Source organism: Haematobia irritans, chromosome 3, assembly GCF_050003625.1.
Source record: "Haematobia irritans isolate KBUSLIRL chromosome 3, ASM5000362v1, whole genome shotgun sequence".
In the NCBI taxonomy this organism is placed as follows: Eukaryota; Metazoa; Arthropoda; class Insecta; order Diptera; family Muscidae; genus Haematobia; species Haematobia irritans.
In genome coordinates this window covers 11,742,064-11,768,266 of record NC_134399.1, presented here as the reverse complement: position 1 = coordinate 11,768,266, position 26,203 = coordinate 11,742,064, and the positions used below count along the sequence as shown (strand labels likewise).

Below are 26,203 nucleotides of genomic sequence, written 5' to 3'. Positions count from 1 at the left end.
ATTAACACATCCTTTCCATTGAATAAATACTATCTTTTTGATAGGCTAGGGCTAAACAACCTGAAATAAATACAAGTAAGCACGAAAAAGCTAACTAAGTAGGGTAAAGCTGCTCAATTGTAGCCATTTTTTCTGGTTGGGTGGGGGTACGGAGGGGGAAAAGGAAGAATAAAGTCAATAAACTTCCTAATCGCATCATCATCATAATAGGCGCCGAGCTATTTTAACATCCGGGCTATAATCAAATTCTGCCTAATTTCTTTTTGTGGGGAAATTTTGTTTATCTTTGGTAAAACTCCGTAAGAAGCACTGTAAACGCTCTCATCAAAACCCATTGCTTGCCAGTGTACGAAATGTGATTTGTAGTCATCTTGATTTGCTGTTAAATGTGTGGGGGGAAGAGTATGCATATTTGGCAGCATTTAATAAGCCAGCCTAAAACTATGCTATACTATTTTTCTTATACACACTATATTAATATATTATTTCCGTTATTACTAATAGCTTGCTTAGGGGGGGAGTTTTGTTTTTGTTTTTTTTGCCGTGGGGTTCTTCATTTTACCCTTCTTATGGTAGTTGGCGATTCAGTCTTTTTTGTATTGCAAAAATTTCCTACCCCATGTGGAGCCATTTTGGGGATGCCTAAAAGTATGCTACAACTAAAGCTTTGTAGCATTGTAATGGACAGTTTAGGCGCCTAAGGGATATCTCTCTAGACACGCATAAATATCTTTTTTTATCTTTCTATACATAATGTTTTCGCCTTTTGGTGATTAATATTTATTTCTATCCTTGACTGTATATAGAGGGAATTGTGAAACAACATTCCAAAATTGGTTTTACATCAAACGTTACTGTTGAAATGTTTGAAAAAAAAAAGAATACAACGGGAAGAGTGCTCTCTTTGGAAGAGAGGGTCCCTAAATGTCGCCATGGCTATTGACAAAATTTTATTTCTATAGAAAATTTTGTCAAAATTTTATTTCTATAGAAAATTTTGTCAAAATGTTATTTCTATAGAAAATTTTGTCAAAATTTTATTTCTATAGAAAATTTTGATAACATTTTATTTCCATAGAAAATTTTGTCAAAATTTTATTTCTATAGAAAATTTTGTCAATTTTTTTTTTCTATAGAAAATTTTGTCAAAATTTTATTTCTATAGAAAATTTTGTCAAAATTTTATTTCTATAGAAAATTTTGTCAAAATTTTATTTCTATAGAAAATTTTGTCAAAATTTTATTTCTATAGGAAATTTTGTCAAAATTTTATTTCTATAGAAAATTTTGTCAAAATTTTATTTCTATAGAAAATTTTGTCAAAATTTTATTTCTATAGAAAATTTTGTCAAAATTTTATTTCTATAGAAAATTTTGTCAAAATTTTATTTCTATAGAAACTTTTGTCAAAATTTTATTTCTATAGAAAATTTTGTCAAAATTTTATTTCTATAGAAAATTTTGTCAAAATTTTATTTCTATAGAAAATTTTGTCAAAATTTTATTTCTATAGAAAATTTTGTCAAAATTTTATTTCTATAGAAAATTTTGTCAAAATTTTATTTCTATAGAAAATTTTGTCAAAATTTTATTTCTATAGAAAATTTTGTCAAAATTTTATTTCTATAGAAAATTTTGTCAAAATTTTATTTCTATAGAAAATTTTGTCAAAATTTTATTTCTATAGAAAATTTTGTCAACATTTTATTTCTATAGAAAGTTTTGTCAAAATTTTATTTCTATAGAAAATTTTGTCAAAATTTTATTTCTATAGAAAATTTTGTCAAAATTTTATTTCTATAGAAAATTTTGTCAAAATTTTATTTCTATAGAAAATTTTGTCAAAATTTTATTTCTATAGAAACTTTTGTCAAAATTTTATTTCTATAGAAAATTTTTGATAAAATTTTATTTCTATAGAAAATTTTATCAAAATTTTATTTCTATAGAAAATTTTTGATAAAATTTTATTTCTATCGAAAATGTTGTCAAAATTTTATTTCTATAGAAAATTTTGTCAACATTTTATTCTATAGAAAATTTTGTCCAAATTTTATTTCTATAGAAAATTTTGTCAAAATTTTATTTCTATAGAAAATTTTATTTCTATAGAAAATTTTGTCAAAATTTTATTTCTATAGAAAATTTTGTCAAAATTTTATTTCCTAGAAACTTTTGTCAAAATTTTATTTCTCTAGAAAATTTTGTCAACATTTTATTTCTATAGAAAATTTTGTCAAAATTTTATTTCTATAGAAAATTTTGTTAAAATTTTATTTCCATAGAAAATTCTGATAAAATTTTATTTCCATAGAAAATTTTGTCAAAATTTTATTTCTATAGAAAATTTTGTCAAAATTTTATTGCTATAGAAAATTTTGTCAAAATTTTATTTCTATAGAAAATTTTGTCAAAATTTTATTTCTATAGAAAATTTTGTCAAAATGTTATTTCTATAGAAAATTTTGTCAAACTTTTATTTCTATAGAAAATTTTGGTAAAATTTTATTTCTATAGAAAATTTTGTCAAAATTTTATTTCTATAGAAAATTTTGTCAAAATTTTATTCCTGTAGACAATTTTGTCAAAATTTTATTCCTATAGAAAATTTTGCCAAAATTTTATTTCTATAGAAAATGTTGCTTCTAAAGAACAGTTTAGTCTGAAAGTACAGGGACCTGGACAGACGACCAGGTTGAGGGGAACGAGCTTGAATCGCACACAGGAGGACAGAAATCATAGGCAAACAGGCAAAAAAATAATTATAAATATCCCTTCGCTTTTTTAAATACAATATTCGACATTTATCGCATTGACAATGCACAGTGTTTATTCACTTTAACTTTTCTGTTCTGTAAAATAGTGTACTAAACATTGGACCTCCACTATCTATTAAGTCAATACTTTTTATGCCATATCCCATTTTCCTGTGTCAGTGAAATTAATCTCTTAGCTGGGGGGAAAAACAAACGATTTTTCACCAGTCCCAAGTCACCTATTTACAATTTGCTAGGATTTGTTTCATCTGTTTCCGTTGGCTTATCTCGATACACCACCAAAAAGAGAACATATTTTTATAAATCTGGTAATGGTTTAGGGGTTCATTGGAAAAAGCTTTTTATTTAATTAAAATATAAATAAATTGCAATTTTCAACATGGAATTTTACAACCATATATAAGAAATAAAATAAAACCTTAAATGGAATTTTTAAAGCATTGTAATAAGGCATAAAAACAATCAAATTCCATTTCAATTCACTTTGCCACAAACTTGAACTCATTTATTTTTTTACTCTCCGAAAGTCTATAACATAAACCTATCTTTAGGCGCCTTAATGACCCTTCAAATCTGCTTCTTCTTCATTTTTCGGTTTTCTTGAGAAAACCTTAACTTACTTTTTGCAATCAGACAAAGGTCATGCACACATTACATTACAGATTTTAGTAGAAATTTATTGCATTTATTTATGGGCCATATAAAACGTTTATTCGATATCCGAATTATTTCTTGGCAAGATCTATATGTGTTTTTAAAGCATACCTCGAGGAGCTGAAAATAATAAGAAAATTCTAGTGTCTACTTTTGGGCGCCTGTAATTGAAGCCAAATTCGTATTTTGACTCCATGATTTCTTTTCGTATGCCTATCACCACCACCACCAACAGTCAAGGTTATTGACAATAATTTGTCAATTCTTTGGCTAGTAAATGGCGATGACAACACTACAAGCCAAAAGGGGTTTTCGCAAAATATCCTCGTAAATCTACACATAACCATAAACACCTATTATTTAACAACAATGCTTTACGACCATGTCGGTATTGAATTTTCTTCCCAAGCCATAGCCAAACGTTTGCCAAAGTCGTGGTCTATATTACAATTGAATGTTGAATGGACATCACATTTATGGTCCGCGTAAGCTTTACGTCATTGTGTCATATTCTCAAGTATTATTCGTGTTCTAGCTATGGTCCAGTCCAGTCTTTTTGTGTATATTTTCTTTGCAAAGGTTTATTCTTTTTCTCCAACACCCCTACTGACACTTCTTGTATTCCATGTCCATGAACTTGTCTTGAAAACAAAAATGCCCAAAGCATTTAGCACCTTTGTGTCTGTTGTACTAGCATGTTAGCATTTCCTTTGATGAAAGTAGACATAAAAACTTCTTTGCCAGCTGAAGGCGTGTAAAGAGAATTTTCTAAAGACATGCAATAGATATGAAATTATTCTAAAGAAAATCTTTAAGAAAAAATTCTTTAGGAAACAATTTTGGCAAAAATTTCTAGAGAAAAGAAATTTTGACAAAATTTCTTATGAAAAAGAAATTTTGACAAAATTTCTTATCAAAAAGAAGTTTTAACAAAATTCCCTATAGATAAGAAATTTTGATAAAAATTTCCTATAAAACGAAATTTTGACACAATTTCCTATAAAAACGAAATTTTAACAAAATTCCCTTTAGATAAGAAATTTTGATAAAATTTCCTACAAAAAGAATATTTTTGCAAAATTTCCTGCAGAAAAGAAATGTTGACAAAATTTCCTATAGCCAAAATATTTTTAAAAAAATCTATAGATAAGAAATTTTTGAAAATATTTTCTATAGTTCAGAAATTATGACAAAATTTTCTATAGCCAAAATAAATTGACAAAATTTCCTATCGAAAACAAAAATTGACAAAATGTCCATAGATAAGAAATTTTGACAAAATTTACTCTTGGTAAGAAATTTTGACAAAATTTTCTATAGATAAGAAATATTGACAAAATTTTCTATAGATAAAAAATTTTGACAAAATTTTCTAAAGCCAAGAAATTGTGACAAAATTTTCAAAGCCAAGAAATTTTGACACAATTTTCTATAGTCAAGAAATTTTGACAAAATTCTCTATAGCCATTTTCTATAGATCAGAAATTTTGACAAAATTTCCTATGGAAGAGAAATTTTGCCAAATTTCTTAGAGAAGAAAAATTTTGACAAAATCTCCTATGAGACAAAATTTCCTATCGGAAACAAAATTGACGAAATTTACTGTTGGTAAGAAATTTTGACGAAATTTTCTAAAGATAAGAAATTGTGACAAAGTTTTCTAAATTTTGAGAAAATTTCCTATAGATAAGAACTTTCGACAAAATTTCCTATAGCTAAGAAATGTTGACAAAATTTTCTATAGCCATTTTCTACAGATCAGGAATTTTGGCAAAATTTCCTATGAAAATGAAATTTTGTCAACATTTTTCTTCTATGGAGAAGAAATTTTGACAAAAATTCCTAATGATAAGAAATTGTGACAAAATTTTCTAAAGCCAAGAAACAGAAATCTTGACAAAATATCCTATAAAAAAGAAATTTTGACAAAATTTCGTATAGATAAGAAATTTTGAAAAAATTCGAAAAAATTTTGACAAAATTTCTTATAGAAATAAAATTTTGACAAAATTTTCTATAGATTAGAAATTTTGACAAAATTTCCTATAGATAAGAAATTTTGACAAAATTTACTATTGGTAAGAAATTTTGACAAAATTTAATATTGGTAAGAAATTTTGACAAAATTTCGCATAGATAAGAAATTTTGAAAAAGAAATCCTATAAATAAAAAATTTTGACAAAATTTCCTATAGAAATGAAATTTTGAAAAATTTTACTAAAGAAAAAAATTTTGGCAAAATTTTTTATAGCTATGCAAATTTGACAAAATTTCCTATAGATAAGAAATTTTGACAAAATTTCCTATAGATAAGAAATTTCAACAAAATTTCTTACAGCTAAGAAATTTTGACAAAATTTTCTTTAGTCAAGAAATTTTGACAAAATTCTCTATACCCATCTTCTATAGATCAGAAATTTTGACAAGATTTCCTATAGATAAGAAATTTTGACAAAATTCCCTAAAGGAAAGGATTTTTGACAAAATTTCCTATAGAAAAGAAATTTTGACAAAATTTCCTATAGATACGAAATTTTGACAAAATTTCCAGTAAATATAAAATTTTGACAAAATTTTCTATAGATAAGAAATTTTGACAAAATTCCCTATAGAAAAGAAATTTTGACAAAATTTCCTATGGAAAAGAAATTTTGACGAAAATTCCTATGGAAAAAAAATTTTGACGAAAATTGCTATGGAAAAGAAATTTTGACAGTTTCCTATGGGAAATTAATTTTGGGAAATTTATTATGGAAAAGAAATATTGACAAAATTGCATACGACAAAAAAATGGCAAAATTGCCTATGAAAAAGAAATTTTGACAAAAATTAGAAAATACATTTTGACAAAATTTCCTATAGATAAGAAATTTTGACAAAATTTTCTAATTATAAGAAATCGTGACAAAGTTTTCTAAATCCAAAAAAAATGAAATTTTTACAAAATTTCCTATAGAAATAAAATTTTGACAAAATTTTCTATAGATAAGAAATTTTGACAAAAATTCCTAATGATAAGAAATTGTGACAAAGTTTTCTAAAGCCAAGAAAAAGAAATCTTGAAAAAAATATCCTATAAAAAAGAAATTTTGACAAAATTTCGCATAGAAATAAAAAATTGAAAAAAAATCCTATAAATAAGAAATTTTGAAAAAATTTCCTATAGAAATGAAATTTTGACAAATTTTACTAAAGAAAAAAATTTTTGACAACATTTTTTTTAGCTAAGCAATTTTGACCAAATTTCTTACAGCTAAGAAATTTTGACAAAATTTTCTTTGGTCAAGAAATTGTGACAAAATTTTCTTTAGTCAAGAAATTTTGACAAAATTCTCTATAGCCATTTTCTATAGATCAGAAATTTTTCCAAAATTTCCTATAGATAAGAAATTTTGACAAAATTCCTTAAAGAAAAGGATTTTTGACAAAACTTCCTATAGATAAGGAATTTTGACAAAACTTCCTATAGATAAGAAATTTTGACAAAATTTCCAATAAATATAAAATTTTGACAAAATGTTCTATAGATAAGAAATTTTCACAAAATTCCCTATAGAAAGAAATTTTGACGAAAATTCCTATGGAAAAGAAATTTTGACGAAAATTCCAATGGAAAAGAAATTTTGACAGTTTCCTATGGGAAATTAATTTTGGGAAATTTACTATGGAAAAGAAATATTGACGAATTTTCCTACGACAAAAAAATTGGAAAAATTGCCTATGAAAAAGAAATTTTGACAAAATTTAGAAAATACATTTTGACAAAATTTCCTATAGATAAAAAATTTTGACAAAAAAACCTCCAGAACAAAACAGAAAACTGCCCAACCAGTCAAACTTTAAATGTCTTATATATTTTTTTATTATTTCGTAAGATTTCATGAAAATCCTTAAGAAAATGTATGCAAAGGATTTATTATTCTACTTGGAGGTTCCTTTAAAACTCATTTTTCATTTTACATCTACATGTGTAGCTCTCTTTCTCACACCTGCATCCTTTAGTACCATATACCACCTTGCTATATGGTAGATAGAGAAGTGTTTTCACATCTGTGTCTTTGGGATTATTTTGCATATGTACACACCTTTGGAGGATTGTGTGGCATCCAATTTTGTACGCCTACGGTGTTAGATGTAAAATTATTACGCATATTAACAAAGAACTGTATGTATGTAGTATATACATAAATATTCATATGTAAGGGCTTATATGTATAAGTGTGTATGTGTGTATTTATATGTATATAGATGTACATCCATCCATGGAAGACTTGAAACAATAACCTTTAAGTGTTTTAATGGCAGAATACATATATATTCTTGGACAGTCTGTTCAAAGAGATTGTATTTGTAGCCATCGAAAATAAATGTTGATAAAATTCCGCAGGGTAAGAGGTTTAGACAAAATTTCTTATCGAGAAGAAATTTTGACAAAATTTTCTATAGAAAAGAAATTTCGAAAAAATTTTTATATAGAAAGGAAATTTTGACAAAATTTCCAAAACAATGAAATTTCGAAAGAATTTCCTATGAAAAAGAAATTTTGGCAAAATTTCCTATCGATAAGAATTTTTGACAACATTTTCTATAGATAAGAAATTTTGACAAAATTTCCTACAGATAATAAATTTTCACAAAATTTCCTATAGAAAAAACTATTGCCAAAATTTCCTATCGAAAAGAAATTTTCACAAAAGTTCCTTCAGGTAAGGAAATTTTTACAAAATTTCCTATAGATAAGGAATTTAAAAAAATCATATAAACAAAAAAAATTGTGACAAAATTTCCAATATAGGTAAGAAATTTTGACAAAATTTCCTATAGATAAGAAGATTTTCCAAATTTTCCTATCGTTGAGGAATTTTGACAAAATTTCCTATAGATAAGAAATTTTGACAAAATTTCCTATAGATAAGAAATGTTTCCAAATTTTCCTATTGTTGAGGAATTTTGACAAAATTTCCTATACATAGTAAATTTTGACATAATTTCCTATAGACAAGAAATTTTGACAAAATTTCCTACAGAAAAGAAATTGTGACAAAATTTCCTATAGACAAGAAATTTTGACAAAATATCCTATAGACAAGGAATTTTGCCAAAATTTACTATAGATAAGAAATTTTGACAAAATTTCCTATAGAAAAGAAATTATGACAAAATTTCCTACAGATAAAATTTTGACAAAATTTCCTACGGAAAAGAAATTTTGACAAAATTTCATACAGAAAGTAAATTGTGACAAAATTTCCTGTGGAAAAGAAATTTTGACAAAATTTCTAATATAAGAAATATTGGCAAAATTCCTATATATAAGAAATTTTAACAAAATTTCCTATAGATACGAAATTTTTACAAAATTTCTTATAGACAGAAAGATTTGATAAAATTTCCTATATCGAAGAAACTTTTAACAACATTTCCTATGGAAAAGAAATTTTGGCAAAATTTCCTATAGACAAGGAATTTTGCCTAAATTTACTATAGATAAGTAATTTTGACAAAATTTCCTATAGATAAGAAATTTTGATAAAATTTACTATAGAAAAAAATTGTGACAAAATTTCCTATAGATAAAATTTTGACAAAATTTCCTACAGATAAAATTTTGACAAAATTTCCTACAGAAAAGAAATTTTTGACAAAATTTCATACAGAAGATAAATTGTGACAAAATTTCCTGTGGAAAAGAAATTTTGACAAATTTCCTATATATAAGAAATTTTAACAAAATTTCCTATAGATAAGCAAATTTAATAAAATTTCCTATAGATAAGAAATGTTTACAAAATTTCTTACAGACAGAAAGATTTGATAAAATTTCCTCTATCGAAGAAATTTTGACAAAATTTCCTATAGAAAAGAAATTGTGACAAAATTTCCTACAGATGAAATTTTGACAAAATTTCCTACAGAAAAGAAATTTTTGACAAAATTTCCTGTGGAAAAGAAATTTTGACCAAATTCATATATGTAAGAAATTTTAACAAAATTTCCCATAGATAAGCAAGTTTAATAAAATTTCCTATAGATAAGAAATTTTTACAAAATTTCTTACTGACTGAAAGATTTGATAAAATTTCCTATATCGAAGAAATTTTGACAAAATTTCCTATGAAAAATAAATTTTGACAAAATTTCCTATAAAAAAGAAATAGAAAATAAAATTTCTTATAGATAAAAAATTTTGACAAAATTTCCTACAGAAAAGAAATTTTGACAAAATTTCCTACAGAAAAGAAATTGTGACGAAATTTCCTATAGACAAGAAATTTTGCGAACATTTCCTATGGAAAAGAAATTTTGACAAAATTTCGCATAGATTAGGAAGTTATGACAAAATTTCCTACAGAAAAGAAATTTTGTCAAAATTTCCTACAGAAAAGAAATTTTGACAAAATTTCCTACAGAAAAGAAATTTTGGCAAAATTTCCTATAGACAAGAAATTTTGACAAAATATTCTATGGAAAAGAAATTTTGACAAAATGGAAAAAAATTTTAACAAAATTCGTTTATATAAGAAATTTTGACAAAATTTCCTATAGCGCAGAAATTGTGAAAAAAAATCCTATAGTCCTATAGATAAGGAATTTTAACAAAATTTCCTATAGACAAGAAATTTTGCCAAAATTTTGTACAGAAAAGAAATTTTGACAAAATTTCCTACAGAAAAGAAATTTTGACAAAATTTCCTACAGAAAGGAAATTTTGACAAAATTTCCTACAGAAAGGAAATTTTGACAAAATTTCCTACAGAAAAGAAATTGTGACGAAATTTCCTATAGACAAGAAATTTTGCCAACATTTCCTATGGAAAAGAAATTTTGACAAAATTTCGCATAGCTAGGAAGTTATGACAAAATTTCCTACAGAAAAGAAATTTTGACAAAATTTCCTACAGAAAAGAAATTGTGACAAAATTTCCTATCGACAAGAAATTTTGACAAAATATCCTACAGAAAATAAATTTTAACAAAATTTCCTATAGATAAGAAATCTTGACAAAATTTCCTTATAGATAAAAAATTTTGACAAAATTTCCTATAGATAAGAAATTTGACAATATTTGTTCATATTTGTTTCTGACCCCAGGTTGACCAGCTAAAATCTTGATTTTAAATAAATTTTTCTCCAAGTCAAGAGACGGCATCCTTGTGAACCCACTTTATAGAATTTGTAATGTCTCTTGCTGGTGACGGAAAGGCCGGGGGGTTCATTGACCCCATCGTTTAAATTCGTTGTAAGGAAGATAAAACGATTTGACATTGAAACAAAACAAATTCCTCTCAACGATATAAATTCTAAATGGAATTGAGCGGAGACATTTTCAAAGAAATGACACTTAAACGATTTGAAATGATAAAGGTAGGAAAACAAAATAAAAAAGTATATCCTCTGAATGAAATGATAACTACAAAGTCTTGGCATTATGAAATAAAATTGAGATTTTAAGAATTTTTAATTTTTAAATCAATTTAAACATTTTCACTAATTTTATGTCTTTTTTTGTTTTTTTTTTTTTTTTTAGCGGCGAACGTATGTGGCGTATGTCCCATTCACTGCCTTCGGGCATGGTAAGTCCTCTATTGGTCCCTCTTACAAAAAATACAAAAGTTTTTATTTCCATTTTATTATTTGCAAATATTATTTTCTTTTATTTTTATTTAAATATTTACTATAGCATATAAGTATACATATATACCTTATACATATTTTTAATGGAATTTCAAGTTCAAAGTTTTTTGAATGCATTTAAAATTTGTTTTTGGCATTTTTGATAATTTGACTTACGAATAAAACAAAAAAAAAACGAATATTTTTGTTAAACCCGAAAAAACGATAAAAATAAACTAAAAAAAACAAAACTTAATAATTACCAAAAAACTAAAAATTAAAACGGAGGCACACACGCTTTTGTAACCTAGAAAAAAAAAACAAATCACAATACAAAACCATACCAAACTACATTTAGTTCCAAAACAAACCCAGCAAACATTCTAAGTGTATAACATATAAACAACACCGACACACGCAAACACATAGGCATACATCTAGCCCTTTAGTAAATACATGATCATAACTGTTATACAATCATACCAATCTTTTATAAAACTTATTTTTAGTAATTATTGCAAATAGTAACTTTAGTATCTTGTTATAAATATTGTGGTATATAAGTAAATGCGATTCTCTAATATTAGGATAAGCCGATAGCCTTTGTAGCTAGTGCTTTAATGTTTATTATAGTTTTTAGAATTGTAATAAATAATAAATAAATAAAAATATTAGCAACAATATTCATTAGGCTAAAAAAATCTGTTCACATTTTCTACAGAAATAAAATTTTGACAAAATTTTCTATAGAAAAAAATTTTTGACAAAATTTTTTATATAAATAAAATTTTGACAAAATTTTATCCAAATAGAATTTTGACAAAATTTTCTATAGAAATAAAATTTTTACAAAAATTTCTTTCTATAGAAATATAATTTTGGCACAATTTTCTAATGAAATACAATTTTTACAAAATTTTCTATATAAATTATATTTTGACAAAATTTTCTTAGAAATAACATTATGACAAAATTTTCTATAGAAATAAAATTTTGACAACATTTTCTATAGAAATATAATTTTGACAAAATTTTATAGAAATAAAATTTTGCAAAAATTTTCTATAGAAATAAAATTTTATCTAATTATACAATTATTTTTCGAGCTTTATGAACAGATATAGGTTAAGGAACATGGTTAATAGAGCCATTGAAAAGAAAACGCCAGATACAAATCTATACACGCCTGGACTGTTCATTCGCCCGAACCGAAACATGTACGGTCCAGGCGTGTATAGATTTGTATCTTTAGATATAATGCATTTGGACGTCAATTGCCTGTTTCAGGTATCAGGCTAACATGAAAATATAAAAACAATTTTCAGATAATTTTCTGTAGAAATAAAATTTAAAGAAAATTTTCTATGGGAATGAAATATTAAAAAAATTTTCTATAGATATAAAATGTTAACAAAATTTTCTATATAAATAAAATTTTGTATAGAAATAAAATTTTGACAAAATTTTCTATGGAAATAAAATTCTGCAAAAATTTTCTATAGAAATAAAATTTTGCAAAAATTTTCTATAGAAATAAAATTTTGAAGAAATTTTCTATAGAAATAAAATTTTGACAAAATTTTGTATAGAAATAAAATTTCGACAAAATTTGCTATAGATTTAAAATTTTGACAAAATTTTCTATAGAAATAAATTTTTGACAAAATTTTCTATAGAAATAAAATTTTGACAAAATTTGCTATATATTTAAAATTTTGACAAAATTTTCTAAAGAAATAAAATTTTGACAAAATTTTCTGTGGAAATAAAATTTTGACAAAATTTTCTATAGAAATAAAATTTTGACAAAATTTTTTATGGAAATAAAATTTTGACAAAATTTTTGTGGAAATAAAGTTTTGACAAAATTTTCTATAGAAATAAAATTTTGACAAATTTTTTTATAGAAATAAAATTTTGACAAATTTTTTTATAGAAATAAAATTTTGACAAAATTTTCTATAGAAATAAAATTTTTCAAAAAATTTCTACAGAAATAAAATTTTGACACAATTTTCAATATAAATAACATTTTGACAAAATTTTCTATAGAAATAAAATTTTGACCAAATTTTATAGACATAGAATTTTGACAAAATTTTCTATAGAAATAATATTGTGCAAAAATTTTCTATGGAAATAAAATTTTGACAACATTTTCTATAGAAATAAAATTTTGACAAAATGTGCTATAGATATAAAATTTTGACACAATTTTCTATAGAAATAAAATTTTATAAAATGTTTCTATATAAATAACATTTTGACAAAATTTTCTATAGAAATAAAATTTTGACAAAATTTTCTATAGAAATGTAATTTTGACAAAGTTTTCAATAGAAATAAAATTTTGACAAAATTTTCAATAGAAATAAAATTGTAACAAAATTTTCTATAGAAAAAAAAATTTGCAAAAATTTTCTATAGAAATACAATTTTGAGAACATTTTCTATAGAAATAAAATTTTGACAAAATTTTCTATAGAAAAAAAATTTTGACAAATTTTTCTATAGAAATAAAATTTGAGAAAAAAAATTTTCTATAGAAATAAAATTTTGACAAAATTTTCTATAGAAATATAATTTTGACAAAATTTTATAAAAATAAAATTTTAACAAAATTTTATAGATATAAAATTTTAACAAAATATTCTATAGAAATTAAATTTTAACAAAATTTTCTATTGAATTAAAATTTTAACAAAATTTTCTGTAGAAATAAAATTTTGAAAAAATAGAATAGAAATATAATTTTGACGCAATTTTCTAATGAAATAAAATTTTGACAGAATTTTCTATATAAATTATATTTTGACAAAATTTTCTTAGAATTAACATTATGATAAAATTTTCTATAGAAATAGAATTTTGACAAAATTTGTTATAGATTTAAAATTTTGACAAAAAATTTTTAATAGAATAAAATTTTGCAAAAATTTTCTATAGAAATAAAATTTTGCAAAAAATTTCTATAGAAATAAAATTTTGACAAAATTTTCTATGGAAATAAAATTTTGACAAAATTTGTTATAGATTTAAAATTTTGACAAAATTTTCTATACAAAAAATTTTTGACAAAATTTTCTATATAAATATAATTTTGAGCAAATTTTATAGAAATAAAATTTTAACAAAATTTTCTATAGAAATAAAATTTTGAAAAAATCTACAGAAATAAAATATTGACAATATTTTCTATAGAAATAAAATTTTGACAAAATTTTCTATAGAAATAAAATTTTGCAAAAATTTTCTGTAGAAATAAAATTTTGCAAAAATTTTCTATAGAAATAAAATTTTGCAAAAATTTTCTATAGAAATAAAATTTTGATAAACTTTTCTATAGAAATAAAATTTTGACAAAATTTTCTATAGAAATAAAATTTGGCAAAATTTTCTATAGAAATAAAATTTGGCAAAATTTTCTATAGAAATAAAATTTTGACAAAATTTTCTATAGAAATAAAATTTTGACAAAATTTTCTATAGAAATAAAATTTTGACAAAATTTTGTATAGAAATAAAATTTTGACAAAATTTTCTATATAAATAAAATTTTGATAAAATTTTCTATAAAAATAAAATTTTCTAAAGATTTAAAATTTTGACAAAATTTTATATAGAAATAAAATTTTGACAAAATTTCCTATAGACATAAAATTTGGACAAAAAGTTCTATAGAAATAAAATTTTGGCAAAAATTTCTATAGAAATAAAATTTTGACAAATATAATTTTGCAAAAATTTTCTATAGAAATAAAATTTTGAAATCGAAAATTTTTTCCCAATCCTGAAGAAATCGAAACTTCATCAATTAGGTTCCAGTACATATTAATTTAATCCCTCTTCCATATGAAAGCTCTATGTTTAGAACATGATTAAATATTCCATTCTGTTTTTTCATGGGTTTTGTTATAAATCAATCTTCTTTACCTCAAAAACAAAGAAAATATTGCTCTTCAACTTGTATACAAGAAAAGTTCTAGTTTTCCCTTTTTCTAGATTTCTTTTTGCCACATTCCAACCAAAAAAAAGTTTTTCTTTATCACTAGTACATGACCACCTTTATGCTCTCTTAGATCATAGGTGAAGAAAATCAGTAAAGGCAACTTATGCTAATGTACTTTTTATTTCCTTCAACAGAAGTTCCTCATTCCTCTCCCTTCCCAAAGGTATTGTTGTTAAGTCCTGAAAAAGAAGAGCAACAACAAGGATATTTTCTTTCGTCATAAAATCATTTGGCAAGACCAATCTGGTCTTGGGGTTGAATGAACAGTATAAGGAATTAGGATTCTTACCTTATAGCAAAGTCTTGGAGAAAACTAAAAAAAAACAAAAAAAAACCCAAAATAATTATTTCTACGAAGCCGAAATATTCTGGCATGGCAAGCAAATAAGACGGCATAAGAATAGCAAAACAATGAACAAAACTTTAATGATGTTTGGTAACATGTTGCACTGCTAGTTCATTTTGAGGGGTGAATGAACATTTTTGCCTCCTCTTCTTCATTTTGCGGTTTGATTTAATAACTTTTCGTTCCTCAAATAGTTTGTGACTAATATTCACGCATATACTACTAAGGAAGTTGAAAAACTTTCTAATAGAGAAATCTTGTACCGGATTTTTCCCTTCAACAAAAACTTGGGAATGTTAATTTGATTTGTTTATAAGTTTTATATAAAGTAGTTATTTAGTGTTTTTTTTTTTTCAACAAATATTAATGGTATTATAATTGTCTAATTGTCAATAGGTTTATGTTTTCTTTTATACCCGACTTGGAATAGAAATATGATCTAGAAATTATAATTCAATCAATAGAGTTTGATTTATATGCGAAACATGTGGCACCCAATAATAAATGGTTAATTTCGCCTATTATGAGTTTGGTAATTTTGCATGTTTTCCCCTTACAACAAAAATTTCCTATAGAAAAGAAATTTTGACAAAAATTCCTATAGAAAAGAAGTGTTGACAAAATTTCCTATAGAAAATAAATTTTGACAAAATTTCCAATTTAAAATAAATGTTGACAAAATTTCCGATAGAATAGACATTTTGACAAAATTTCCTATAGAAAAGAAATTTTGACAAAATGTCTTGTAGAAAAGAAATTTTGACAAAATTTTCTAAATAAATGAAAGTTTGACAAAATTTCCCATAGAAAAGAAATTAAAAAAAAAATCCCATAGAAAAGAAATTTAGACAAAATTTCCAATTTAAAATGAATGTTGACAAAATTTCCTATAGAAAAGAAAATTTGACAAAATGTCTTATAGAAAAGAAATTTTGAAAAAAATTTCCATAGAAAAGAAATTTTGACAATATTTCCTATAGAAAAGAAATTGTTACAAAATTTCCTAAAGAAAAGAAATTTTGACAAAATTTCCCACAGAAAAGAAATTTTGACAAAATTTCCCTAGAAAATAAATGTTGGCAAAACTTCCTATAGAAAAGAAATTTCGATAAAAATTCCTATAGAAAAGAAATTTTGACAAAGTTTCCTATAGAAAAGAAATTTTGATAAAATTTCCTATAGATCACAAATTTTGACAAAATTTCCTATAGATCACAAATTTTGACAAAATTTCCCATAGAAAAGAAATTTTGACATAATTTCCTATAGATCACAAATTTTCACAAAATTTCCTATAGATCACAAATTTTCACAAAATTTCCTATAGAAAAGAAATTTTGACATTTTTTCGTATAGAAAAGAAATTTTTACAAAATTTCTTCATATAGAAAAGAAATTTTAACAAAATTTCCTAAAGAAATTTAGACAAAATTTTCTATAGAAAAGAAATTTGACAAAATCTCCTATAGAAAAGAAATTTGACTAAATTTCCTGTAGAAATTTGACTAGATTTCTTGAAGAAAAGAAATTTTGACAAAATTTCCCATAGACAATAAATGTTGACAAAATTTCCCATAGAAAGGAAATTTCGATAAAATTTCCTATAGACAAGGTTTCCTATAGTTTCCTATAGAAAAGAAATTTTGATAAAATTTCTTAAAGATAACAAATTTTGACAAAATTTCCTATAGATCACAAATTTTGACAAAATATCCTATAGATCACAAATTTTCACAACATTTCCTATAGAAAAAGACATTTTTACACAATTTCCCATAGAAAAGAAATTTTGACAAAATTATCTTTAGAAAAGAAATTTTGAGAAAATTAAAATAAAGAAATAAAATTTGGACAAAATTTCCTATAGAAATAAAATTTTGAAAAAATTTCCTATAGAAATAAAATTTTGAAAAAAATTCCTATAGAACTAAAAATAGAAATAAAATGTGGACCAAATTTTCTAAAGAAATAAAATTTTAACAAAATTTCCTATAGAAGAAAAATTTTCACAAAATTTTCTTTAGAAAATAAGTTTTCACAAAATTTCCTATAAAAAAATGTTTGACAAAATTTCCAATAGGAAGAAATTTTGACAGAATTTTCCATAGAAAAGGAATTTTGGCAAAATTTAGTTTAGAAATTACTGTCGAAGAAAGAAAAGAAAATTTTGTCAAAATGTCTTTTTTATTTTATTAAAATGTTATTTTAATAAAAAATTTTGTCTAAATTTTATTTCTATACAAAACTTTGCCAAAATTTTATTTCTATAGAAAATTTTCTCAAAATTTTATTTCTATAGAAAATTATGTCAAAAGTTTTATTTCTATAGAAAATTTTGTCAAAAGTTTTATTTCTATCGAAAATTTTGTCAACATTTTTATTTCTATAGAAAATTTTGTCAAAAGTTTTATTCTTATAGAAATTGTTGTCAAAATTTTATTCCTATAAGAAATTTTTCCAATATTTTATTTCTTCAGAAAATTTTGTCAAAATTTTATTTCCATATAAAATTTTGTCAACATTTTTATTTTTATAGAAAATTTTATCCAAATTTTTATTTCTATAGAAAATTTTGTATTTCTATTATTTCTCGGAAAAGTCTTTTATCGACCATCATTGGTTATTTGAAATTTTAATGGTCAGACTCCTCATGCAGTATGAGATTGCAGGAGAAGAAAGGTGTACCATTAGATTATGGTTAGGTTAGGTTAGGTTAGGTTAGGTTAAGTGGCAGCCCGATGTATCAGGCTCACTTAGACTATTCAGTCCATTGTGATACCACATTAGTGAACTTCTCTCTTATCACTGAGTGCTGCCCGATTCCATGTTAAGCTCAATGGCAAGGGACCTCCTTTTTATAGCCGAGTCCGAACGGCGTTCCACATTGCAGTGAAACCACGTAAAGAAGCTTTGAAACCCTTAGAAATGTCACCAGCATTACTGAGGTGGGATAATCCACCGCTGAAAAACTTTTTGGTGTTCGGTCGAAGCAGGAATCGAACCCACGACCTTGTGTATGCAAGGCGGGCATGCTAACCATTGCACCACGGTGGTGCTAACCATTGCACAACGGTGGCTAGATTATGATGAATCAACAAGATCGACCAGTTCTCCCATCCTGTGTTAGTCACTTTAGTTGCAAATTTTCAACTTTTTGCAAGCGTTGACACTTGTACGCAGCGATACCATACTTTTTACATTTTTGTGCCACCTTTTTACCATTTTGTGAAACTTTTTAATTTATTCCTTTTTTGTGAAATAATTTTCGTAAATTTTTACCCAGATCCTTTCAAAATTCTGGCTTCAATCAGTGCCTTAACATAAACTCGAACTAATGGCTCCAATACTCACATCAAACTCCTCGACGATTGGAACCTAACACATTATTTAGCAAGCCGTTTAGACTTTAATACATCACAATAGCTTCCAATATTAATAATAGCAAAGGCAAATAATTTCTAAATGTTCGTTTCATTTTTATTTTTGAGTGAATATAAAGATCTCCATCTGTCTACAAGTCTGTCCCTCTGGCATTTTTATGCCCATCCATATCACAACGAGTTGATTTTATTCGTCGTTACCACCTGTTTATCTACTTTATCCCCTTCATGATGACAGTTACGTTTTAAATCTTTCTTCATAAACTTTATGACCAAGCAACAACCGGAATTAAAAGGAAAACATTTTTCCTTATCCTTCGAAGACATTAGGTGTCACAATCATGCCATGAAATGAATGGAGCTTCTTTGTACTTTTCCTCTAGAGTTCAAGCAAACAAAAAGTTCTAAAGGGACTTCTTATGGTATGGTAAAGAGGAATGGAATAAATGCAAAATAATAATAATAAAATCAGCAACAGTGGTTGAGAAAAAATGTGAAGGAAAAAGGGTGAAAATATTTCAGCTAAATTTTTTTGAGAAACTCCTAAACCAAATCCTGAAATTGTATGTTCCTCACCTGGAGCTTAACCAGTGGCTGACCTGAAGCACCTCATTTGAAATAAATTACGCTTTATTTTCGTTTATTTTATTTCGATCCCACTGTGCTTTAAAGCTTAAGTTATCGTAAAACTTCAAGTGCAAACATTAGAAAGTATTTGGCCTTTCGTGTTCTCAAAAATTTTAAGAGGGTAGAGGATAACTTTGAATAAGGACAAAGTTTCAATAAATTTGTAATAAATTATAAACTTTGTAAAACTTACGATAGGATTTAAAAAGAGTTGTGATGTTCCTGTGTTTTTTTTTTTCAAGTAAAAGTAGCTTTTACAGTATATTAAGATAGAATTTGTAGTAATTACTTGTTAATGAGGACATTAATAAGAAATAGCCACCAAACGAAAAATGTCAGCGTAATTTTTCTAATTAAAATTTCTACTGAGAAAAAATTATGTCATTATATTATTAATTAATCCAAATATTTATGTAACATTAAAAATGAAATTTACGTATAACGATACAATATACGAAAGCAGAACGGATAAGAATCCTTGGAATGCTCAGAAATGTCTAGTTTCGATTGAAAGTTGACACATGCCCAGGTTGCTTTTGACAAAATTTTCTATAGAATTAAAAATTTTGAGAAAAATTTCTATTGAAATAAAATTTTGACAAAATTTTCTATAGAAATAAACATTTTTCTATAGAAATAAAATGTTGACAAAAAATTTTCTATAGAAATAAAATTTTGACAAAATTGTCTATAGAAATAAAAATAGAAAATTTTCTGAAAATTTTTTTTCCATAGGAAATTTTGTCAAAATTTTATTTCTATAGAAAATTTTGTCAAAATTTTATTTCGATACAAAATTTTCTGACAATTTTATTTCTGTAGAACATTTTTTTGAAAATTTTATTTCTATAGAACATTTTCTGAAAATTTTATTTCTGTAGAAATTTTTTTTGAAAATTTTATTTCTATAGAAAAAAATTTTCTGAAAATTTTATTTCTATAGAAACTTTTATCAAAAATATACTCCCTTGTAAAGAAGTTCACTGTTCTTTAAATTTAAATTAATTTCCCTGAAGACGAGCATCGGAGATGTCTCGAAATATTGGAAAATTTTAAATATAAAAATACAACTCAAAAAACAACAACATCTGTTTTTATTCACATGACCTCAAGCCGAACTAAGCAAATATAATTAAAAGTTTAAAGGTCAACTAATTAAAACAACAAAATTTTATTTCTATAGAAAATTTTGTCAAAATTTTATTTCTATAGAAAATTTTTGTAAAATTTTATTTCTATAGAAATTGTTTGCAAAATTTTATTTCTATAGAAAATTTTTGCAAAATGGTATTTCTATAGAAATTTTTTTTAAAAATTTTATTTCTATAGAAAATTTTTGTAAAATTTTATTTCTGTAGAAAATTTTGTCGAAATTTAATTTATATAGAAAATTTTGTCAAACTTTTTAGTTCTATAGAACATTTTGTCCAAATTTTTAGTTTTATAGAAAATTTTGTTAAAATTTCTAATTCTATAGAAAATCTTGTCAAAATGTTTATTTTTATAGAAAATTTTGTCAAAATTTTATTTCTATAGAAATTTTTCTGAAAATTTTGTCAAAATTTTATTTCTATAGAAAATTTTGTCAAAATTTTATTTCTATAGAAAATTTTGTCAAAATTTTATTTTTATAGAAAATTTTCTGAAAATTGTTTTCTCCATAAGGAGTTAGCATAAATGGCCCAAAATTGAGTTATCTCTCCCAGCCAGATCTATACTAAAGGCTGTGGAAAGGTTCATTCGACCGAACCGAAACATGTACAGTCTAGGCGTGTATAGATGAGTTATCTCTCCCAGCCAGATCTGCCAGCTGTGGAAAGGTTCATTCGCCCGAACCGAAACATGTACAGTCCAGGCGTGTATAGATTTGTATCTGGCGTTTTCTTTTCAATGGCTCTATTAACCATGTTCCTTAATCTATATCTGTCCATAAAGCTCGAAAAATAATTGTATAATTTGAAATACAATTTTACAAAAATTTTCTATAGAAATAAAATTTTCAGAAAATTTTCAACAGAAATAAAATTTTCAGAAAATGTTCTATAGAAATAAAATTTTCAAAAAAAATTCTACTGAAATAAAATTTTCAGAAACTTGTCTATAGAAATAAAATTTTACTAAAAGTTTCTATAGAAATAAAATGTTCAGAAAATTTTCTGTAGAAATAAAAATTTTAATAAAATTTTCTGTAGAAATACAATTTTGGACAAAATTTTCTATGGAAATGAACATTTAGACAAAATTTTCTATAGAAATAAAATTTTACAAAAATTTTCTATAGAAATAAAATTTTCAGAAAATTTTCTACAGAAATAAATTTTTCAGAAAATTTTCTACAGAAATAAAATTTTCAGAAAAATTTCTATCGAAATTAAATTTTGACAAAATTTTCTATAGAAATAAAATTTTGACAAAATTTTCTATAGAAATAAAATTTTGACAAAATTTTCTATAGAAATAAAATTTTGACAAAATTTTCTATAGAAATAAAATTTTGACAAAATTTTCTATAGAAATAAAAATTTTAATAAAATTTTCTGTAGAAATAAAATTTTGACAAAATTTTCTATAGAAATAAAATTTTGACAAAATTTTCTATAGAAATAAAAATTTTAATAAAATTTTCTGTAGAAATAAAATTTTGACAAAATTTTTTATAGAAATAAAATTTTGACAAAATTTTCTATAGAAATAAAATTTTACAAAAATTTTCTATAGAAATAAAATTTTCAGAAAATTTTCTACAGAAATAAAATTTTCAGAAAATGTTCTATAGAAATAAAATTTTCGTAAAAATTTTCTACAGAAATAAAATTTTCAGAAAATTTTCTATAGAAATAAAATTTTGACAAAATTTCGTATGGAAATAAAATTTTCAGAAAATTTTCTATAGAAATAAAATTTTCAGAAAATTTTCTATAGAAATAAAATTTTCAGACATTTTTTTAAAGAAATAAAATTTTCAGAACATTTTCTATAGAATTTTTCAATTTTTTAATGGGAATAAAATTTTTACAAAAACCGTTTTAGCATTACTTTGTAGTGGTGTTCATTTTCTAAGTATCTTCTTTGTCTAAAAATTCGTCCTATATACTCTCATCGTAAATTGTAAAAATTCATCATTTCTCTATGTGTGCCATTATTCCACAGTTCGGAATAATTTGGTAGGTCCATCTACCTGCGTCTCATTTGCTTTATATCCACGAAGTTCGACCAATTACAAAACTTCACTAAACTAACCTTGATGGGGGTTATCTCTGCTGCTGGTTGAGAAATAGTTTCCAGTATTGTTTCCTGTTCTTTAGGTATCTCTGACCTTTCCGTTATCAGTAGAGTAGAGATGTCGCTACTCCCCATAACTTTTTGGTCCCACAAAGGATGATACCTCAGATTTTTTTTAAAACCCATCGTAAAACTCACCTTTGGAAAGTGCCTCACTGTACATACCTTTCAAAATTTAACAGCTTCCGAGTGGCTGAAATTCGTACCCTCTAAATTCCAATATTTTAATTAGAGAAAATTGCTAGTAAAAAACACAAATGAATTATTAGCCAATATATACATTTTAGTTGTTTTCTAGTATCCTTTTTATAAATTAATTCTATTAAATTTAGTTGTTAACTATAAATCTCATCTATTTGCTGGCAAATTTTTTAGCATAATATTTGGTACTTCAGTTAATTTATTTATACGTTCTCCTATTACTCGACAAATAATACAAAACACATTAAATATTAATGAAGTGTCCTTTGTATTTGTGGGTGTGTGTAATTCCGACCTTGGTCAAGATTACTATAACTAAATCACATGCTGATGGTACACTGAGAAAAATACCCTTGTTTAAAAGATTATACAATTTTTATGTTCGAAAATTTTGTCAAAAATTTATTTCCATAGAAAATATTGTCAAAATTTTATATCTATAGAAAATTTTGTTAAGATTTTATTTCTATAGACAATTTTGTTAAGATTTTATTTCTATAGAAAATTTTGTCAAAATGTTATTTCTATAGAAAATTTTGTCAAATTTTTATTTCTATAGAAAATTTTTGCAAATTTTTTTTTCTATAGAAAATTTTGTCAAAATTTTATTTCTATAGAAAATTTTGTCAAAATTTTATTTCTATAGAAAATTTTCGCAAAATTTTATTTCTATAGAAAATTTTCGCAAAATTTTATTTCTATAGAAAATGTTCGCAAAATTGTATTTCTATAGAAAATTTTGTCAAAATTTTATTTCTATAGAAAATTTTGTCAAAATTTTATTTCTATAGAAAATTTTGTCAAAATTTTATTTCTATAGAACATTTTGTCAAAGTTTTATTTCTATAGAACATTTTGTCAACATTTTTTATCTATAGATAATTTTGTCAAAATTTTATTTCTATAGAATATTTTGTCAAAATTTTATTTTTATAGAATATTTTGTCAAAATTTTATTTCTATAGAAAATTTTGTCAAAATTTTTTATCTATGGATAATTTTGTTATAATTATATTTCTATAGAAAATTTTGTCAAAATTTTATTTCTATAGAAAATTTTGTCAAAATTTTATTTCTATAGAAAATTTTGTCAACATTTTATTTCTATAGAAAATTTTCGCAAAATTTTATTTCTATAGAAAATTTTCGCAAAATTTTATTTCTATAGAAAATTTTCGCAAAATTTTATTTCTATAGAAAATTTTGTCAAAATTTTATTTCTATAGAAAATTTTGTCAAAATTTTATTTCTATAGTAAATTTTGTCAAAATTTTATTTCTATAGAACATTTAGTCAACATTTTTTATCTATAGATAATTTTGTTAAAATTTTATTTCTATAGAAAATTTTGTCAAAATTTTATTTCTATAGAAAATTTTCGCAAAATTTTATTTCTATAGAAAATTTTCGCAAAATTTTATTTCTATAGAAAATTTTCGCAAAATTTTATTTCTATAGAAAATTTTTGCAAAATTTTATTTCTATAGAAAATTTTCGCAAAATTTTATTTCTATAGAAAATTTTCGCAAAATTTTATTTCTATAAAAAATTTTCGCAAAATTTTTTATCTATAGATAATTTTGTCAAAATTTTATATCTATAGAAAATTTTGTCAAAATATTATTCCTATAATTTTTTTTTGCAAAATTGTATTTCTATAGAAGATTTTTGCCATTTTTTCTTTTTTGCTATAGAAAAGTTTGTCAAAATTCTTTTTCTGTAGAAAAAATTGTCAAAATTGTATTTCTATAGAAAATTTTGCCAAAAATTTATTTCCATAGAACATTTTGTCAAAAATTTCTATAGAAACTGGTAATAGGGTTTGGAAACTAATTAGAAAATTCATTAAGGATTATAACACAAGCATATAATGGAAAGCACAAGCGCTCAACAAGCCCTCAATGATATAGGGAAAGTCTTCAGATTCAACTGATTTTTTATTTTAAATTTTCTTTGTATTTTTCCTATGCTATTACTTTATCCCTTAACTTTGTTTCAGTGTATTTTAGGTTTAGATATTGTCAATCCATGTGAATACCACATCTCCATTAGGCAGTATAATAATCGTTGACTAGTGGTAGAAATAATTATACTCTCTCTCCACAAAAGAGAAAAAACTCATAATAAATTGTATCCAAAATACAAGGATATGTGTAAAAGTAGCAATACAATCATACTTATGTACATTTAGACATACACCAGTACACATAAAATGTCATAAAAATACTATTTATTGTTATACAAAAACAACAAACAAAAAAAATACCCAAAAAATGAGAAGACAAAAACAACACAATAACATGATGTTTCTCCTTTGCCTCTATATATCTCTCTCTGTATCTCTAGCTCTTTCTCTCTCTCTATCTGTGTGTGTGTTCATTTCATTTTAGTTCATTTAATAAATGTGAATGACGTGTTGTTGTTACATACCATAGTTGTTGTTGTTCGTGTTAATGTTGGTGTTGTTGTTATTTTTTTGAGTAAAATTATTAAAAAAAAAAAAACGAAATCATTTACTAAATAATAATAATAATACATTAATTTATAATTTGTAGTAGTAGTTAATGCACATTTAAATCATATTTTCATTCTCTCATTCTCTAGAATTATTTATGACATGTGAGAAGAGTTTATGATACTCTCTAGGTCTTATTTTCTACATTGGTATTTTATTCTTACATTTTTAATCATTCATTAATCTTTCATAACTATGTTAGTTAGGGTTCATGAAAAATTATTAAATTCTATTTTAAATAATATTTAAATTATACAGTTGTATTAATTTTTAATAAATATGAGCATTCATTAGATTCCAGACTAAGATGATTCCAAAATGAAATCAAGGGTACACCGAAAGAAACTAAAAAAATATAACGACTAAAAAATGTTCTAATGCGATATGACGAAATAGGCAACAAAGTTTTTTTAATACGACAACTTAATGTAGATTTGAAATCTGCAACTGTATTCTTCTGAACACTTTTAGCAGGTGTGATATGTCCACCAATGGATGATGATTTTTTCCCCTATCAACCGAATTGATGGGGATGTGAAATAGGGGTCAACCGAATAATGGGCTTCGGCATTCGGCCGAAAATCGGTAGTGCATAATGATACAGCTTCTCCAAGTAGTTTCACTGCAATGTGGAACGCCGTTCGGACTCGGCTATTGAGCTTAACATGGAATCGGGCAGCACTCAGTGATAAGAGAGAAGTTCACCAATGTGGTATCACAATGGACTGAATAGTCTAAGTGAGCCTGATACATCGGGCTGCCACCTAACCTAACCTAACCTAAGGATACAGTTGTC

The 26,203-nt window shown here is 24.3% G+C and overlaps 1 protein-coding gene across 4 annotated transcripts in view; it reads left to right on the top strand.

Annotated features, from left to right (window-relative positions):
• Window positions 1-26,203, top strand: part of Sxl (Sex lethal) — a 153,918-nt gene that overhangs the window by 85,068 nt on the left and 42,647 nt on the right. For all 4 annotated transcript variants that reach the window (XM_075301335.1, XM_075301333.1, XM_075301336.1 and 1 more), the window contains exon 3: window positions 10,962-11,007. In XM_075301335.1, the coding sequence (XP_075157450.1) occupies window positions 10,962-11,007 (46 nt within the window). The remainder of the gene's footprint in view (window positions 1-10,961; window positions 11,008-26,203) is intronic.